The following is a 21445-nucleotide window of genomic DNA, read 5'->3' on the forward strand; positions in this document are numbered from 1 at the left end:
CATTGCTGGTGAAGTTGGTGGTGTTTGGTGTATGTGTCTTTGGTTCTTCTAATAGTGTAGTCAGTGTTTCCTTGGCCAGGTTGATGTTGATGGATATGAATAGGGCTGTTACGTCAAAGCAGACCATTATTTCATCCTCTTCTATCTTGATGTCTTTGATGGTCTTCAGGAAATCACCACATGAAATTATGTCACCACATGAAATGACATCACCAACCCAAGGAACCCTAAATACATAAATAAAAAGCAGGGCATACCACCAATGCTTCATCTGGAGGGTCACTGATTATGTTACCTAGTATGGTGATGAAATGGCTGAAAATGAACCTTCCAGCTCAGCTAGCAAACCTACATCCAGAACCTCACTCTGAGCTACAAATCTTCTCAAAACCCGCTTAAAGTTTAGTCGTTTATAATGCTGATGACCACTGGATAATGAAAAGGGCAGAGGTTCAAATGAAAGAAGATTTAATGTCAGGTACTGAATACAGCAGAAAAATGTAGAAAGTACAGAATGTGGGGGAATTTTGAAAAGGACACAAGAATGACAAAGGGAGGGTGAGAATAGCAGGTGGTGTAAAAAGGAACACAGAACGCTTATAAACATTGAAAACTTAAAGTCTAGTTAAAGGAATGATAAAATCAATTAGGTCAGGCTCTTATAGCACAGTGGCAGGTCCTGGTTCAAGTCCCAACTGCCCCAGATACATGTCCATGCATGTTATGATCTGCCTGTATTGCACATAAAACAAAACTTCTCATTTAGCGAGTTTTTGTACTGTACTTAGGTACATGTGACAATAATAAATCAAATCAGATCAGATGAGGCAGAGGTGTAACCTTATAAAATTTACAAAATCATGAGTGGCATGGGTAGGGTAAATAGACAAGATCTTTACCCTGGAGAGGGAGAGTCAAAAACTAGAGGGCACAGGTTTAGGGTGAGAGGGGAAAGATTTAAAAGAAATCTAACCGGTAACTTTTTTATGCAAAGGGTGGTGCGTGTATGGAATGAACTGCCAGAGGAAGTGGTGGAGGCTGGTACAATTACAACATTTAAAAGGCACCTGGATGGGTATATGAATAGGAAGGGTTTAGAGGGATATGGGCCAAATGCTGACAAATGGAACTAGATTTATTTAGGATTCTGGTCGGCATGGATGAGTTGGACCGAAAGATCTGTTTCTGTGCTATATATCTCTATGAATCTACGTTTGTCAAAACATATCTGAACGGGTTGACTAAAACAACTGTAAACAGATACAAAGAAGTTATGAAATAGTTTGGCTAACAAGTCAATGAGTTCAAATGAAAAATGACTACATTTCCTGAGGGGAAGAGATGCTAGAACAAATTTTTTTTTGGATTAGATACAGAATGATGCCATAGGACAAACGTATTGTTACATCTTCGTTTAAAGAAAAGAGAGAGGAAGCTAACTAAAGCCACTCAATTTAGGATCCTGGGAGAACCCACTAATAACTATTGTCAGGACAAGATTAAAAGTTCATTTGGAACCTAATGGCTTAGTAAGGATAGCCGACACAGATTATGAAATAACTGCCAAGGCTGCCATCCTGTCACCAAGTTACCTTTTATTTAATTGTCCACAGTGCACTTACCATGGCCAGGCACCTGGGAGTCAGTGTCCTGAACTCAGGAAATTCTAAATCCCCTATTACATTGGTCAGCCAGGGCTTCCTAAGTGGCTTGTGTTAATCACCCCAATCAAGGATCTCATAGTCGATAAGGTCCACCCTGGTTTCAATCACTACAGATCATTAAAACCTATTCTTGTGTGATCAACCTAGTTAAGATCTTTAATGAAGTGTTTATGAAGGTGGTGTGGTGGATACTGTAAAAATGAACTTTCAAAAGGCACTTCTGTTGCATGTTACAGACTCTTTCAGCAAGCAAAACACATAGCATTAAAAGCGAGAGCTCTACTGAGCCAAAGGGAATAGGAAGCAGAGAATAGTGATGTACGAATGTACCTCTGACTGGACAGAAGCATATAGTAAGAGCCCCAGGAGCCATAATACAATTATCAATTGTAAAAATCCATCTGGTGTATTAGTGTCCATTAGGAAAAGGAAAATCTACCATCCGCACTTGGTCTAGCCTGCATGTAACTTCAGATACATAGCAATGTAGTTGATTGTTAAATGACTTCGGAAATTGCCTAGCAAGCTACTCAGTTGTATCTAACAACTACAAAAGTCTGATAGGAGAAAGGAGTCCAGATTGACAACCTAGCAATGACAGACACTGACAAAGGCACAGTCCTGTCAACTCTGCAAAGTCAACCTAAAAGCATTTGGGCTGTGTCAACATCAAAACAGCTGTCCCACAAATTTTGATGGAATTAGACAGAAGCGTGCAGGGGTTGATTGGAGTATTTTGTTTACAGCCAAAGGAACGTCTGGCAAGTGGGAGGCCTTTAAAAGTGCGATAGCTAGGTTCAAAGTCTATATGTTCCTGTGAGGGCAAAGGGTGAGGTTGGCAGAAATAGGGAACCCTGGATAACAAGAGATATTAAAGCTTTGACCAGAAAAAAGAAGGAGTAATGGCTTAGGTACAGGCAGCTGGAGCCAAGGGAGTCCCTGGAGGTATATAGGGAATACAGGAGTTTACTGAAGAAGGAAATCAGGAGGGTGAAAAGGAGGCACGAGATAGCCTTGGCTGAGATGATTAGGGTGAATCCAAAGAGGTTCTTTAAGTATATTAAAGGAAAAAATAATAACTAGAGAGAAAATAAAGCTGCTCAAGAACAAAAGTGGACATGTATGTGTAGAATCGCAGAAGATAGGTGAGGCTCGCAATGTCTCCGTGCTGTAGAACTCTATGACTATATGCTTCTAACTAATTGAAGAAATGTACAAAGAAAGCTGGAATGTAAAAGTAAACTGAACAACTTTCAAAAATGTATGGCACATGCATACTTTTAGATTCTACAATAAAATGCATAATGGTTCGAGAGAGATAAGGAACCATATTAGATTTCTTTCTTCATTCTACATACACACATGCAAAGTTCATACAAAATCAGAGTGATTGACTTTGTGCAACTATGTAAAAAGAATGATATCAATCAGCCATCATTCATCTTTCCCAATTATCATTTTCACTGACGATATGTCACCTGAAGTCAAAATGTAAACAGTGAGCAAGATAGCAACAGATCAGAAGAGCTTCCTGGTGAGAAGAATATTTCCAAGTGAAATATACAAGCACAAGGCAGCTGAAACTTACCACAGTGAAGCATTAAGTGGTATGATTTGGTAAGAATAAGGAGGCAATCAAATGGTGAACTCAAAATGAATGCAGAAACAGAAAGGCCCACATCCCCACCCACACGAGACTTTTATAGCAGTAAGGAAAGTTGAGAAGGCAGTTTAAAACAGACATGTTTCATAAATAGTAAGGAAGTTACGATAAAACGTACAAAATACTGCCTAGGTCCCGGCTGGTCAAGTATGCACATCATTTTTTAAGAGATAAAGTGAATGTTTTAAAAGTAGGGGGTAGAGATTTAATGGGGGGTGGGGGGGGGAGGTGAAAGACCTCTATGACATAGATATACTTCTGAAGCTGGAGTTATTCTATTTAGTACAGATTTGGAGATGCTGCTATTGGACTGAGCTGTACAAAGTTAAAAATCACACAACGTCAGGTTATAATCCAATAGGTTTATTTGGAAGCACTAGCTTTCAGAGCATTGCTCCCTCATTGTGGACTCCACCACCACCTGGTGAAGGAGCAGCCCTTCGAAAGCTCGTGCTTCCAAATAAACCTGTTGGACTATAACCTGGTGTTGTGTGATTTTTAACTTTACTTAGAACAGAGAAGGCTACTGAACAGATTTGATGGAGAAATAAGATGATATTTCTTAGCAAAATGGCCATTACACAGAAAAGACAAGTTTAAAGGTGATTCATATACCAATCAAAAGAAGGTAAGAGGGAAAATAAAGGACAGGACGTGTTGCAATATGTAAAGTGTGCCTGAAAGGATGGTAGAAACAGATTCATTCACACCATATTATGGGAGTTGGATCAGTACTTGAAGGGGAGAGACTTGTTTTGCTGTGGGAAAGAGCAGGGCATAGGACTAATAGAATAGCCCTTAGAAGAACTAACTGAACCAATATGAATCAAATATTTTCTTGACTATCAAATTTGGTGCATCATATTGCCATTGACTCCCAGCATTCCAATTTTTAAGAGACTAAAAGAACATTGTCAGCCACCTTCCAGTTTCTTTTCTTTCTATTCTGTCCCCTGAAAGTAACTTCTCTATTAACTCAATTGCACAATTCAAAATAGTGTAGCTAATGCCTGAACTTGTGACCACAGAATAAAATGCTGCTTTGCATTACCAAGACACAAAACAACATAACAGGTTTTTTCAAAAAAAAAGTTATTTGACAACTGCAGAGATAGAGTGCAGAGAATAGGAAGTGATAAATTATTCAACATTACCTCCATTCCCCAGTCTTGGCTATTAACCAAAAGAGCAGGAATTGGCTTATCTGACCTTGCAGGTGTCTCACGCAAAATGCTGGTGGCAAAATATAGTACAGCCCAGTTGAGGAATTATCGAGAAAATATTCAATACCTTCCTCTTTCAGCAATGTTTGAGTGGGCCTAGATTTGCGTTACACTTTTGGAGAGTGGTTGTGCACAACAGATTAGTGAAAATGAAGGAGAATTTGTAAGTCCAGCCAAGAAAGGGGTTGGGGTCCCAGTTGACATTTCATTTTGAAAACAGTATTTCTGGTGTTACAACACTCCCTCATTACTGTGTCAGTATGGCTTACATGATCAAATCAGAGTTCGAACGTATGGATTCAATCTCATGCTGAGATTTCTACCATTTACAACTGAAAGTGGTTTGTGTTTAGATGCTGAAGCAATCCATATTCAAATGTAGCCAGACCTGGACATCTAGGTTTGGACTGACAAGTGGCAAGTAAAAGTAATGACAGACAAGTGCTAGGAAATGATTATCTTCAACAAGAGAGACTCTAATCATCGTCCCTTGACATTCAATGGCATTACTATCACTGAATCGTCTGCTATCAGCATCCTGTGGCTTACCATTAATCAAAAACTGAAATGGACCAGCTATATAAATATAGTGGCTATAAAAACAGGTCAAAAGGCTAGGAATTGTGTAACAAATAAATCGTTTCCTGACTCCCAAGGCCAACTTCAAAGCACAATGTGATGGAATACTCCTCACTTGTCTGGATGAGTGCAGTCCCAACAACACTCAAGAAGGTTAACACCATTCAGGACAATTCTGTGCCCCTCCAAAACATAGTATTAGCAGTACGTACCAACTACAAGATGAATTGCAGAAATTGACGCAAATATCCTCAGATAGCATCTTCCAAAACTAGGACCAATTCAATCTCAAAGGACAAGGGCAACATGGGAACATCACCACCAGGAAGCCACTCACCATCCTGACTCAGAAATATAATCAATGTTGCTAGGTTAAAATCCTGAAACTCCCTTCCTAACAGCATTGTGGGTGTACTCACACTAAATGCACTGCAGCGGTTTCAAGAAGGCAGCTCACCACCACCTTCTCAAGGGCAAACAGAGGTGAGCACTAAATACTGACTGAATCAGGGAAGCCTGCATTCCCTGAATGGATAAGGAAATACTTAATGTTAAGCCCTTAATTCATGTCTGAATTAATGAAGTTGCTGAAAACATTTCTTAAAAGAGGAGCGTTGAACATAATTTGCTCCCTACTCACTGTTAATTTGCTTCCAAGTGAATTCCACAGAGTTTTGGTCAAAGTTGCCACATCCAGAGACTGACGGATCCATTTGTCCAGATCTATAAAGGTTGCAAGTGCATCTGTAATGGGCTTTGTCTCTGGATTCTGGAAATGACAGAAAAAAAATTCCTAAAATAATTTAAACTGAATTTCTAACTTGTTATTCTTTCTACCCTGTTATGTTGCCATATATAAATCAGAAGTAGATAGATACCTGAATAATATTTATGAGATTATGAAAAGGCAGAAGATTAACATTCAGTTGATCATTTTACACATGCAATCCATTAAAACATGGTTGGCCAAATAGCCTCACTTTCTGATTCAAACTTCTGTTAAATGGTCCAAGGGACCGTGATGTAGAATTTCTCCCTGGGATAACAATACGATTATATTACAAAAATTGTTTTATAATTGGAATACACTTGAGATGATTCTATCAACAGCTCCATGTAACACAGCCAAATCATAGTACCCTATATACTCAGGAGTCAAATTTTTTGGACTACTTTTTGAAGTTAAATTTATGAGGTCGACTATTACATGGGACTCAAATTCATGCCCGTCAAAATGCATACCATATCATTAGCAGAAGCCCAACTGATCTCTAAACAAATAAAGAAAAAAATTTGAATTGTGGTAATTCTGAAAACCTGGAGCAGAACACTTCAGCCAATGGACTGGAAAACTGGGAGCGGAGCAAGACAACTGGCAGACTGGAATACTGCAGCAGGACATGGCAGCTGGCACACTGACTAATAAATGTTGATCTGTTACCTGTGAAGAACGAGGGTTGTCTTTTACACGGGATATATGGAAAATTCCAGGTGATTTGGCCAAAAATAGGAAGTCAACTTTTACGTGAGAGCGACTATTACTCGAGTATATACGGTATCTGGACAAGGAGGAACAGGCATTCTCCTCTGTATTCTTAAAGAGTGATATGTTAGAAGTGGCTCTAAACTTCTAAAAATTTTAATGTCAAATTGTAGATAGAGATATTCACCTCTCTTGACATCAAAAAATGGGAAAATTAATAACTGGTCTCAAGAATTTTAAGCGATCTAATTCACTGCCTGTGGTTCTATAATGGAAATTGAAATGCTAAATTTTTTTCAGAGTTTATTCCTCACTTACAGTACTGTTGGACTATAGTATTTTACAACCAATTTCACATTATTCAATTGGGCAGCATTTCATTGCCGATAACATTCACAAGACTGTAATACGTAGGAGCAGAAGCCAGTTCGTTTGACCACCCCGTTCGTTCTGCCATCCAATCAGATCATGGCATTTCTGACAATCCTCAACTCCACTTTCCTGCCTTTTCTCCATTGATTCCCTTACATGTTACAAATCTGCCTTTCAGTCTTGAATACAATTAACAGTCCAGACTCTACAGTCGTCTGTGGTAAAGAATTCCACAGATTTATTACGCTGAGGGAAGAAATTCCTCCTCAGTTCTGACTTTAATCTGGGAGCCCTCACTCTGAAATTGTATCATCCGCTGCTAGATCCTCCCACAAGGTGAAACAGCCTCCTCACACCTGTCAAACATCTTAAGAAACATATATTTTATTAAGATCACCTCTCACTTTTCTTAATACCATTGAGTAGAACCTATTCAGCCTCTCTTCATAAGACAGGTCTTCCATACCCAGAATCATCCTCATGAATCTTTTCAGGACTTTACCAATGCCAATATATCCTTCCTTAGATAACGGGAAAAAACTGTTCAGAGTCTTCTCGGTGTGCTCTAAGTAGTGTCTTGTACAATTTTAGCAAGACTTAACAATTTATATACTCAATTCCCTTTGAAATAAAGGCCAACATTCCATCTGCTTTCCCTAATACCTGCTAAACTTGAATGCTAGTTTTTTTTTCTTGATTTATGTGCAAAAATCCCTAAATTCGTCTGGGGGCTTCAGCTTTCTGCAAACTCTCCATTTAAATAATATTCAGCTCCTCCATTTTTCCTGTACAAGTACATAATCTCACTTTTCCCACATTTGAGTTCAGCTGAGGACTACAAAATAGAGCATAACAGTCTTTCAGTTGGATGAGATTTAGAGAGGAGGAGTCGGGGGTCATTACTGGGAGCCTTACTTTTCCTGACATATATTAATGATCTGGATTTGTGTGAGTAGTCAATTTCAAAGTTTGCAAGTGAGACAAATCTCGCAAGAATTGTAAACTGAGGAAGATAGTGTGGAACTCCAAAAGACATTGACAAGTTGGCAAATGATTGGCAGTTGAGATTCAAAGCAGAGAAGTGTGAAGAGACATACTTCAGAAGAACATTGAAAGACAATTCAAATAGGATGTACAATTCTAAACAGAATGGAGGAACAGAGGGACCTGAGTGTATATATACACAGATCATTGAAGGTGGCAGGACAGGTAGACAGAGCAGTAAATAAAGCATGTTTTTATTTCAGTTTTATTAATAGAGACTGAGAATACAAAGGCAAGGAGGTGATGTTGCATTTGTACAAAACATTTGTTAGACCCCTGCTACAATATTGTCTACAGTTATGGGTGCCACATTAAAGGAAACATTAGGACACATTGGAGAGAGCGCAGAAGAGATTTATCAGATTAGTTTGAGGAAACTTCAGCTTTGACAATAAAGCATTTTGGACTGCTGTCCTTGGAGAGATGACAGTCGAGATGAGATCTGATAGAGATTTTCAAAATCATGAGCAGGCTAGAACGAACTGATAGGGCTACGCTGTTTCTTTCACATGTGTAACAACAATGAGAGCCCATATACTTAAAATGTTGTCCAAACAAAGTAAGGGTGATGTGCTAAAGACAGCAAGTAGTTAGGGCATGAAATGCAACACCTGGAAATGTGGCGAAGGCAGTTTCAATTGAGATAGTCAAGATGGCATTAGATGTTTTTTGGATGTAATAATGTGCAGCGATATGGGGAAAGGGCATTCAATCTAATCACTTGTCTTCCACCAACTTTTGCGTCATCTGCAACCAAAAATTATACTAAAAAGCACACAGAACCAAGGTTGGTCTACAAGAGGTTACCCTGTGTAATTTTAAGGCCTCTGCCTTTTCCAAGGTAGTCAGTCTTTATAGTCAGCTTAAGCTATTTAGTTGCTTGGTGTATAGGAATAATGGAAGATTTAGTTCAATAGATTCGAGAGTTAGAATTTCACAACAAAAATGAAAGTCTTCAAACCATTGAAAATCTATTAAATAATACTAAATGATTTGGGAACTCTACTCCAAGAATGGAGTTGAATATATTTAGTCTGTGGGATTGTGTACAATAGCAGTGAAGATGTAAAGTTAGTCTTTACTTAAAGAATTATGCTGACTACCATTGGGAATTATGAGGATTCTCTTGGTGTCCAGAGTAATCCTTAGGGAAAATCCCTTCTCCACAGTAATTTTCTGGTCCTGTTGTAACCATGAGAAGCCCCACGGAATTTCAGAACTACTTGGTTAACCGTGGCATTTCTTGATACACAGCACAAACACATATTTTTTGTCATATCCTTTTTAGATCAAAGTTACGCTTTGATGTAACAGACCTTTTGCAAGCCCCAGCTGAGTTTCCTGAGCACATCGATGTATTTCTGGACCTGGAGACGTATGGGCTCGTGGAAGACTCTGTGAAGGCTCACAGACAGCGAGGCATTTGTGGACAAATCGAGGTGAAATCCTTTCAAACTTTTCTTGTTCTTTTTCCAATAATCACTGCATTTATTTCAATGATAGAGGACAGGGAGAAAAAAAGTATATTTTTAATGATTACAGACATCGTGATAGTTTGGTAATTCACAAAAAACTATCAAGACCAGAATGCTTTGCATTAATGAGGGTTCCCTCATTGCCCTGCCCTTGCCCTCTGCCAGTTGACTTCAGTATTAGACTCCCTATAAAAAGTACAGTTCATAACAGACAATACTGGAACAATTCACTCCTTTTAAAATTATTCCAGGAAATCTGAGCATCATGTCAAGGATAATACTTGCCAGGAGGTAGACAGAGATTGTGCACAGCCCAGTCCATTTATAATACACTGCAGCTAAAAACAAAATTCACAGGCACATTATTACAAACAGGACTCTCAATTATGCCAGCTTTCTGATATCACTTAGGCGGGCAGAGCATGGTTGTGTGCTCACACATTTGTTATGGCCATGAAGATTTTATAGCAGAAGGTGGAAATGATACTCAGAGAAACATCATTCATCAGATTTTCCATCATTCTTGCCTCAGTATCAATGGACATCAAATGGAGCTTGAGCTTCAAATAGATATTCAATTGTTTCTAAGAGGGCAACCCCAACATCAAAAATGTAATAACCCAAGGCAGCATGGCTTACCTAGTCAGACACAATAAAGGGCTACTTTATTAGATACACTGGGCCAAATTTTCATTCTTGAGGTGAGTAACAGGAGATTGGAAAATTTTCAGCTTCTCTCGCCTCTTCAGGAAATACTGACTCCAGACATTAGCTCATCATTGTAGGGTGTAGGGAGTTGGCTGACGTCAGACCATCCGATCCCAAAAAGAGTTTGGAAACCCCCACAGGAGCTTCCGGCCATAGAGGCGGGCCATTCAAAAGTCCCAGCTCTGTGTGTGGGAACTCATCTTGTAACCTTTGTCACTCTCTCTCTCGCTCTCATGCACACACACAAATCCCCTTAAGCATCCAACATGGTGCCCCAGGCCAAGATATGCTCCCTGCTCCTACCCTCCATGCCCTCTTGATGCCAAAGCAAGTTGTTGCAGTCTCTCTGTAACTGCCCATCCCATTCATCCATTGTACACAATAACTAAGCAATGAAGCAATATAAGCAACAGCCGTATATGTGAAAACAAAGTTTTAAAAAGGAAATCATTTATCTTTCCACTGTGTTAAAATCACCATCTTTAAAGCACACTACAGTCCAATAAAACTTTTGGTCATCCAGACTTTTAAAGCTTCACATAAAAGCCACTCAAACCTGTGACAATAAACGTTGTAAATGTTGCTTCTTTACTCTTTCATGCATTGGATCATTGACATGGCCAGCATTTCTTGCTCATCCAAAATTGATTGCTAAGCAATTTAGACAACAGTTCAGGATGGGTCTGGAGTCACAAGTAGGCCAGATCCGGTAAGAACAGCAGATATTCTTCTCTAAACATATAGTGAACTAGATAGAGTTTTACATCAATTAATGATAGATGCCATAGTCACCATCATCAGTAACTTTATATGAATGATTTATTATTTAATTCTACACTAACAGTTCTAGTGGGGATTTGAACTCTTCTGAATTAGCCAGAGCCTCTGGATTAATACATCACAATGCCACTATCCCTATCCCTGATTTAGATTGATGAGTTCAGATAGTCAGAGGTGCCAATGACTCAACATCCTAGATAATTCAGCTCTCAAAGCACTGTATTTTGTTCTAATCATGTAACCTAATTATGCATTCTAATTCAGTATGAAGGTTACTCATTCATTCTGTATTCAGATCCAAGATGACATTTTTTAAAAGGTTTCCAAGTAGGCCTGACTTGGCAAAACTCTGGCCCTTTCTTTTTTAAGCTGCCAGCCTTTAAAATGGCATTTCATCCTAAAAGGCGGCAAACTACTGAAATAATGACCAGAGTGTAGGTGAAAAGAAATGTACACAAAGGCCAATTTCCCACAGCCCAAAACCCTACCATCATAGAAACAAACTGGAAAAACAACAATAATTGCAATGGTTCTTTGAGGTCTTGAGTGTGAACAGAAAATCAGTGGCAATTAATTTCTAGTTCCATTGAACTTGCTGACCACATCATTGTTTGCTTCAGATTGCACTAATGTGGATAAGAGAGGAAATGGAGGAGAGGAAGTATTGTTCTTTCAGAATGACAAAACAAAATTATAAGGCATTATGCATCTTTTCAATAAATTGGATTCCCTTCTATCCTAAAGCTGTTAGATTTCATCAACATACAGTTCAATGTGCATGTTTACTGCTCCTCAGATGCTGCCTGAACTGCTGTGCTCTTCCAGCACCACTAATCCAGTTCTGTGCACATGTTTCCTGATGAAGGGCTCTGGCCCGAAACGTCGAATTTCCTGTTCCTTGGATGCTGCCTAACCTGCTGTGCTTTAACCAGCAACACATTTTCAGCTACTACAGATCTAGTCAAATTAACTTAGGACCAAAATGTCACAAAAATATTTATCTGTTGTCTGCTCGTTCCCTTTACTTCTCTTTTGATCCAGCTCACTACCTTTTCCTCATTCAACCCTACTGCTACGGTTGTCAGATACAGCTGATTTTATTCATTTTCACTCTTACCAAACTGCAGCCAGCTTATTTCCACGAATAGCTTCTTAACCCAAAATCTTGCCTTTGCCATAACTCAAGGATTTACCCAAGGTTGCTTCATCGTCCTCGTTCTCACTCTTCCCTCTTAGAGTGTTGACCCCAGCTTTACTTTTTATATATAAAATTGAGAATCTGGTGCTCTACCATTGAGTCATGTAGCACAATAGAGGCCTTTTGGCCCATCAAGTCTACACTAGTCTCACTTTCTAGCACTTGGTTCATAGCTTTGAAAAATATGACTTTCCAGGTGCTTATCCATGTACCTTTTATATATTTGTTTCAGATATGCTTTCTTTCTACACACATACAAACTGAAACTAGACATTCAGCACTCAGCAGATCCCTGAAAGCTAAGCTGTTCCCATTGTTGCTTTTCATTTCCAGCTTTCAGTTTTGATTTAGACTTGCCATGGCTGCTGGGTCTTGGTGGTTGTGGGCTTTCTGTTTCCTTGGCAACTTTGTCACAACCTCTATCAAAAGGATTAAGAATTCCTACCTCTACAGCTCTCCCAAGCAGTGAGCTTCAGTTTCCTTCCACCTTCGGGATGAAAAATAATTTCCTCAAATCCCCTCTAAACCTCCTGCCTTTCACCTTAAAGTTATGCCCTCTTGTTAGTAACCCTTCAACTAGGGGTATGGGTGGATTACACTTCGGCGGGTTGGTGTGGACTTGTTGGGCTGAAGGGCCTGTTTCCACATTGTAATCTAATCAAGAGCATCTTTCCCTCTAAATTTCATATAGGGCAGCACGGTGGCACAGTGGTTAGCACTGCTGCCTCACAGCGCCAGCGTTCAATTCCCGACTCAGGTGACCCACTGTGTGGAGTTTGCACGTTCTCCCTGTGTCTGCATGGGTTTCCTCCGGGTGCTCCGGTTTCCTCCCACAGTCCAAAGATGTGCGGGTCAGGTGAATTGGCCATGCTAAATTGCCCATAGTGTTAGGTAAGGGGTTAATGTAGAGGTATGGGTGGGTTGTGCTTTGGCGGGTCGGTGTGGACTTGTTGGGCCGAAGGGCCTGTTTCCACACTGTAAGTAATCTAAAAAAAATCTACATTTTAGCCAGCTGCTTTCTATCCACTCTGTCCTTGCCCCTCTGCTTTCTCTGTTAACCTGACTCTATCCAGCCTCTCTCTAAAATGCTCCAGTCCAACATCCTGCTGAATTTCCTCTGCACCTCCTCCAGTGCAAGCACATCCTTCTTACAGTGTGGCTACCAGAACTCCACACAGTACTCCCACTGTAGTCTCATCAAATGTAACCTCCCTACTGTAATAATCTATGCCACGACCGATAAAGTCATGTCCCATATTCCTTACCTGCCTTATTAACCTCTTTCGCTTCCTTCAGGCAGCAGTGGATAAGCATTCCAAGATGCCTCTGAGCTTCCCAGTGATCTGCCATTCATCAAGTACTCTAATGCCTTGTTACTTCTTCTTCCAGAGGTTTATTGCCATGTTAACTTATTTGAATGGTTAATTTTGCCCATGAGCTTGTTTTGTGGGACCTTATCAAAATTTGTCTTGAAATCCAAATACACCATATCCACTGGCTCTTCTTTATCTATTCCACTTGTTGGACCCTTTGACCAAGGATCAGTTAGACTTGAAACGTCAGCTCTTTTCTCTCCTTATAGATGCTGCAAATGCTTTCCAAGTGTTCTGTTATCTTTTAACATAGATGTTTAGCATACTTAAAATATTTGATGACTTCTGGATCATTAATCAGTACGATATACACTAAGCTGTCATATCCATCTTGGTTAATGCAGGAAATTATATTTATGCAGTGACTTTTTGTAACAAAAGATCCCGAAGGTCTCAGAAGCATTATAAAACAAAGTATGACTTTACATGATGACGTATGGTATTATTTATATTTGAACAATTATTTTACATTATATGTTAATTCAGGGTTGAATTGAAGAAAACCAGTAGTAGTAAAAATAATGGTGGTTGATGAATTAATGAGGTTCAAGGCTGACAAATCCCCATGGCCTGATAGTCAGCATCCCAGAGAATACTAAAGGAAGTGACCCTGGAAATATTGGATGCATTGGTGGTCACCTTCCAAACTTCATAAACTCTGGAGCAGTTTCTATAGGTTAGAGGATGACAAAAGTGAGCCCATGCTTTTGAAAAAAAAGGAGACACTTACAGATCAGTTAGCCTGACATCAGTAGTGGGGGAACTGTTAAATATCTATGTTAAAAGATAACAGAACACTTGGAAAGCATTAATGGGATTAGATAAAGTCAACATGGGTTTATGGAAAGAAGTCATGCTTAACAAATCTACTGAAGTATGACAATGCAACATATGGAATAGGTAAAGAAGAGCCAGTGGATGTGGTGCATTTGGATTTCACGACGAATTTTGATAAGGTCCCATACAACAGCTAGTAGGCAAAATTAAATGCATTCAGGATTGGGTAATGTACTGGCTTGAATTGAGAACGGGTTGACAGACCAAACAGAGAGGGGAAATAAAATAATTCTTTTTGGGTGGCAGGTGCACTACAGGGATCTATGCTTGGGCCCCAACTATTCACAATATATATAAATGACTTGGATGGGAAACCAAATGCAATACTTCCAAATTTACTGATAACACAGAACTAATTACGATTGGAAGTTGAGGAAGATGTAAGGAGGATTCAGAGTGATCTAGACAAGTTGAGTGTGTGGGCAAACACATGGCAGATGCAGTATAATGTGAATAAATGTGAATTTAAACACTTCAATGTGAAAAACAGAAAGGCAGACTATTATTTAAATGAGGATACAGTAGCAAATGTAGATGTACAAAGAGATCTGGGTGCCCTGGTGCACCAATGAAAGTAAATGAAAAGGTGTAGCAAAAGCAATTCGGTATCTGACTTAATTGCAACAGGTTTAGAGTTACTGTAATTATATAGGGCCTGGGTGAGACTGCATCTGAAGAATTGCATCCAATTTTGATCTCCCTACTGAAGAAAAGATATATTTGCCAAACAGAAGAGCAACAAAGGTTCACCAGGCTAATGCCAGGTATTGTATGACTGTTGGGCTGGGGTTTAACAATTAACCACTTTTATATGGGACTGAAATCATGTCTGTTCTTGGTGCGTTCTTACCTTCCTAAGGAACCATCATGAGCCAGGTTTGGAACAATCCAAAAGCATTATGGTTTTGAATTGAAGAATTGAAAATAGCACTTCCAAATAATCACCAGTTCCATTTTGAAGGCCAACTGGAAGGTTCACTGAAAGCTACTCATTATCCTGACTTGGAAATATATTGCCCTTCCTTCAGCATTACATGGCCGAAATCATGGAATTCCCTCTATAATGAAAAACTGTGGGTCGACCTACTTCATGCGGACTGCAGCAACTCAAGAAGTCAGCTCACCTTCACCTTCTCTAGGGACACTAGGGAGGGGTAATACTTACTGGCCCAGCCAGCAATGCCTAAACCTTTAAATAAAAAATCAGGTGTTATAAACAAGTGACATTACAATGGCTGGAATGGAAAGTTAATAATGAGCACCTTTTCTGTCATTTACCATATTAATCACCTGCTCCTTAAAGGTCCAATGTTAATTCCAGGTTACTGTGAAATGTTCTTTTTTTAAAAGTATCAGTTTCTATGGAGCTAGTAACAATGATGAACAGTTTGTTAAGGATTATATTGAAAAGTGGGGAAAAAAGTATCATTTGTCTAATTAGGGGTTGCATCTGATCTGCAATTGCTACTAACTATCCATTTTCCACGGTTATTCCGAAGCTTCAAGGACACAACTTCAGAGAAAAAGTGAAAAATAGCAATTAGGAGTCAATGAACATTCAATATCTACAATTATGAAGTCATCGAAACTCTATCAATGGCACCTACCGTTTTCCCCTGAACTCGTACCTTGTTTGTTTCGCAATGTGTTCAAAGCCACAGAGAACAACATAGTTCGTGAACGCTGTAAAGTACCTGAAAAGAGAAACAATTACTCAAGGGAGAGAAAACATACCCTGGACCTCAGGAAGTAGCTGAGAGGAGAATAGGATGGCAGAGTGTGAGAGTTCAAAGTCAACTGGTGAGTGCTGAATGGAGAAGAGGACCCAAACTCTTATGCTGGGCCAATTGCAAACATGCCAAAATATCCAAGAATTGAGTTTGAATCTGTTCTTCACATAGATCACCCTTCCACAGTTTATAATGTCTCCAACTATGTAGATCTAGCAAGTACCTTCAATGGCACAGAGATCCAGCTGAGAGGCTCCCTCACGTGCATACCAATCCTCGGTTTCTGCCTGAAATTAGCACTGACTGACTTGCACAGGAAGAGCCTGTGGTATTTGCCCTGATCGCCAACTCTATTAAAAATGCAGTCTATCTTTTGTTTGAAGTAGTTAGGTGCCATTGACTGTATGCTGTGGCTGAGGCTGCCTAATGATTTGTGATAGAGCATAGACCACTGGTGAATTTAAACACAAGACTGACTGTTCTTAGCACTTTCATGCAACAAATGATCTTGTTAAGTAAGTACAACTAAATTACTAGCCAAGTATGACTACTAAAGACTATTGGGAGATGTACAGATTATATCAGCTCATTTGAAAGGTAGTGTAGATCTCACTGTCTCCAACAAAAGACTGTGAGAAGTATCAAATTGAATGGAGCTAATGCAACATCAATGTTAATTATTTCAGACCCATTATCTGACACTACAGAGCCTAAAGTCTTTTGAATTACCCAGATAGAAAACTAGTTCCTGGTGAGCAGAGCAAGTATTGGACGTTGGGAACTCTACAATGACTGTCAGAGGAAGCAAAGTCCTTTTCCTGTTGTAAACATAGAAACTTTACAGTACAGCCAAAATTAGGAGGCCCTTCAGCTCAGGAGGCAAGGAGGAAAGAGGGTGCTTCAGAAGGGCAGCCTACAAATGACATCATCTTTAAACCAAAAAAGACATTGAGAATCTGGCTACAATTGCGGAGCAGAATCCTCTCCGAAGGGCACATTGTGCCTTGCAGCTTAAGCTTGGGAGGCTGGAGGGGGCTTCATGGCTGCCTGAATCACTGCTGCATGGCCATTATCAGCAAGCTAAACTTCAGCAACCTGGAGGCCAACTTAGAAATTCCAGTTGGCCCTCAACAATTAACCCAGGACTGACATGGAGCCACAGAACTGTCACACTGGCCAATGATGAAAATTTGCATATCACATTCCCCTCGTCACTCCTCCATATCTGCTTCCACTTGTGACTAAAACTTAAGCCCTTAATAGTGTGTCATACAGATTAAACATGGAAGGTTCCCATCTCTAAAGGCAATGTTTCTGCTGTCAACCTGTCAAATACCAGACTTATTGGAAGCAATGTTAGCATATCAGGAGTTGACATTTGAATCTTCAGGTTAATTGTCCAGTGCCATGATAGTTAGGATAGCCAACTGGTTAAACCCAGTTTTGATCATTTCAAAAATTGTCTCTAAACCTTTAATAACCTCCATCTGCAAGGCACTTGTAACCATTAGCTGACTTGCTTACCGAATGTAAACTTCCTTGAGCCATTGTGTATTTACGAGTAAATAGAGCTCTTTTCGGGTCAATGTGTCCAAAGTATCAGCGAGATGCAAGCAGTGTTCTTCCGATTCATTGTAGAGAGCCTCCAGACTCTCCTCCAAGACAAGGAGAGCCTCTTTCAACTGCGGCCGGTTCTTTTGATCAGATGTTTCTGAAGAAAAGAAACGCTGTTCTTACTGATGTCCATATAAATGAGGTCGAGGGTTAGACTAGTAGATGCTGTACCAGTCAGCTGAGCTGTCAAACTGGCATCAGTGCCACTGAACACCACAAAGAGTATACATCAGGTCAACAATTCAATATCCCCTGTTTCGTTCTTATACCCAAGAAAAATTTATAGCTGAGCCAGTTCCAGATAAGAACTAAAGAATAAAAATAAGAGAAGACCATTTGTCCTTGGAGCCTATTTCAATCAACAAAATGATGACTGACATAATTGTGTTGTAAACATCACTTTCCTATCTGCTGCCTACAACCCCCAAGTCCATTATCAATCAAAAATTTGTCCAACTAAAACTTGAATATATTCAATGGCCGAGCATCCACTGCTGGCTGAGGAAGCAAATTCCAAACAAACCTCTAAGAAATTGCTCATCATCTTCTTAAATAGGAGACCCATTATTTTAACACTGTGCTCGTTAATTACACATACGACTGATTCAAACCCGAGCGAATTCAGTAGCAGTGTGTAAAATTTCAACTGTCCACTCGCTATGAATTTCTCTTGCATAGTATCTAGAATTACCTTTCCACTGCCTTTATTTGATCGTTAAAATCAGCATGGATCTGTTCCATTTACATTTATGTTTCAAAAACTTAAATGGAACAGACCTGTGCTGATTTTAATGATAGACAATCAAGGCAGTGGAAAGGTACCTTAAGATTCGATGGGCAATTCTGCCTGACGATCACTCCCTGTGAACTTTGCTCAATCCCAGAAGAGCCAAAGTGATCAAACATTTCACTGAAAAAGGAAAATAGCTTGGTAAGATGAGGAAGGACAAGCAGAGACGGAATATTTGGATTTTCAGAAAGCTTTTTATAAAATGCCACATAAGAATTAGTGTGCAAAGAGCACTTGGAATTGAAGATAATATTCAGCATGGACACCTTAATATTTAGCTATGTTCGACTGCATCTATCATGGATTTGCCCACTCATTCAACTTGTTCAAATCACCCTGAAACCTCTGTATATCTTGCTCAGCACACTCAATCCCAATTAGTTTTGTCATCAATAAATTTGGAAATATGAAATTTGATTTCCTGATTCATAACATTGATAAATAATGGGAATAACTGGGTGCCCGAGCACTGGATGTCATCATCTTTCACTCCCAAAATAGTCCACTTCTTCTAACTCTTTGTTACCTGACTGCTGACAAAGAGTTAGAAGACGTGAACTATTTTGGGAGTGAAAGATGATGACATCCAGTTATTCCCATTATTTATCAATGTTATGAATCAGGAAATCAAATTTCATATTTCCAAATTTATTGATGACAAAACTAATTGGGATTGAGAGGGCTGAGCAGGATATACAGAGGTTTCAGGGTGATTTGAACAAGTTGAATGAGTGGGCAAATGCACGATAGATGCAGTCGAACATAGCTAAATATTAAGGTGTCCACATCAGTATGAGAAACAGAATGGTTGAAAATTATTTAAATAGTGATCAATTAGGAATGGTTAATATACAAAGGATCCTTACACATCAGTCCCTGAAAGTAAGCATGCAGGTGCAGTAACAATTAAATAGACAAATTATATTTTGGCCTTCATTGCAAGAGAGCTTGAGTATAAGAATAAATAAGTCTTATTGCTGTTGTACAATTTGAGACCATCCTGCAGTGTTGTGTGCAACTGTGGTCACTTGACCTAAGGATTAGATTAAAGTCCATACAGTGTGGAAACAGGCCCTTCAGCCCAATAAGTCCACACAGACCCTCCGAAGAATAACCCACCCAGAGCCATTCCCCCTTGACTAATGCACCTAACACTACAGGCAATTTAGCATGGCCAATTCACCTAACCTGTATATCTTTGGACTGTGGGAGGAAACCAGAGCACCTTGAAGAAACCCACACAGACAGAGGGCAAATGTACAAACTCCACATGGACAGTTGCCCAAAGCAGGAATTGAACCCAGGTCCATGGCACTGTGAGGTACCATTGCTAACCACTGAGCCACTCTGCCACCCCAGTTAGCATATGAGTGCAATGAAGGTTCACCAGACTGATTCTTAGGATGACAGAATTGTCATACAAAGAGAAATTCGATTAACTGGGCCTTTTTCACAGGAGTTTGGAAGATTGGAGGGGGTTCTTTGGATATAAAGCCCTCTCTGCCTCAATGAACTTCAAGAAGGCTACAACTAAATGTAGTGAAAAGTTAAGGCCCCAGTACTGTACATATCCTTTGGACACAACATGAATCAGATCCTGCCAAATAGATTGCATAAGTTTTAAAAAAAATGTTGTTACTTAGACATGACGTAACCTTCTTAAATGCATATGGATGCTTTCAGTCCAATTCTTTTTCCAAATGCTTACTTCCTCGTCGAACCCAAAAATACATTCTAGTAACAAACTGTTGTGAAGTTGGGTAACGTAATTGTAGATTGGGAGACCAGAAGTTAGAATTTGGTGTGGGTAAAATTGTAAAATGCTGGGGGAGATGCTTTCCATGGTTCCTTTTCTGTATTTAGAGATTAAAATGGATGCCTGTGAGCAGCAGCTTGGGCTTGCAAGGGCACAGAGAGTCTGAAATATTTGTATCAAAAGGCCACACAGTTAGCATTCCAAGTAACAGATTTTACCAAGACAACAGGGTTTTGAATTTAGCCAATCAATTTGAACCAGGCACTTAGATACCAAAAACCTATCGAATTTATGTCTGATGATTTTGACATCATTGGACCAATCCTACAGCAAATTATTAATATGTCATCAAGGGTATAAAAGAAGGGCCAGCTGGACAAAGACCCCAGAGCTAACTGTCACCTGCCAGAATTAACAGCTCTTACCTCTCTAGAAAGAAATTGAATCTTACAGTCATCTATGGATTTAAAAAAGCACCATCCAAATGCTAATGGTATCAATGATGAAGAAACAATGGAAAAAGGCATTCCTGTGAGAATAGGAGGAGGTGTGCTTGACAAAACACACAAAACATTCAGGAAGACGTAACCTGGCTGTAATTTCAAGAGACTAAATTCTATATTTTTTATATAGGAGTGGGATTTCTATTAATTGGAACAACATACCAGTAGAATTTTGTTTTATTCAGGAATAGTTAGTATTTAGCAGGGATTTATTCAGTTTGTTAATAGTTTAGCTAATAAGTTCACTGTTAGAGTTAGATAAATAAATTGTTACTTTTTGATTTTAAAGGGAGTGTCAGGGATTAATTTTATTTAACCACTAGAAATTGCCGAAGAGCAGGTTACACCACGTTTCATACTCTTTTTACAGATTATATGGCGAAGTTCTCCTCTTCGGGTGTTTCAGTTTCAGTTTGCAGAGAGGGGTCAACCTCCACTTTATAACTATATGTAGCTCAGCCACAAATGACAAAGATATGTTACATCACCAATCTGCTAATCTTATGTTCAGATGGGATGGATTTGGTGACATTGCAATAGTGATATTAGCGATTGACTCAGATTAAATTTGTAACTCTGCAAACATGTCCAGATCAGTTCTATGAAGGTTCCATCTGCAGAATGGGCTGAATTTGTCCTTTTTTTAAAAAAAA

General features: G+C 39.4%; 1 protein-coding gene across 2 annotated transcripts in view; it reads right to left on the reverse strand.

Moving 5' to 3' along the window:
* LOC132815061 (ALS2 C-terminal-like protein) overlaps positions 1 to 21445 on the reverse strand; it is a 103221-nt gene that overhangs the window by 56762 nt on the left and 25014 nt on the right. The window contains exons 4-7 of one of the 2 annotated variants that reach the window (XM_060823751.1): positions 17654 to 17840; positions 16028 to 16093; positions 9345 to 9510; positions 5770 to 5898 (exon numbers count right to left, since the gene is read on the reverse strand). In XM_060823751.1, coding sequence (XP_060679734.1) covers positions 5770 to 5898; positions 9345 to 9510; positions 16028 to 16093; positions 17654 to 17840 — 548 coding nt within the window. Of the gene's footprint in view, positions 1 to 5769; positions 5899 to 9344; positions 9511 to 16006; positions 16094 to 17653; positions 17841 to 21445 lie in introns of both variants that reach the window. The other variant, XM_060823750.1, reaches the window with a different exon arrangement.

This window comes from Hemiscyllium ocellatum, chromosome 4, assembly GCF_020745735.1.
Source record: "Hemiscyllium ocellatum isolate sHemOce1 chromosome 4, sHemOce1.pat.X.cur, whole genome shotgun sequence".
Taxonomy (NCBI): domain Eukaryota; kingdom Metazoa; phylum Chordata; class Chondrichthyes; order Orectolobiformes; family Hemiscylliidae; genus Hemiscyllium; species Hemiscyllium ocellatum.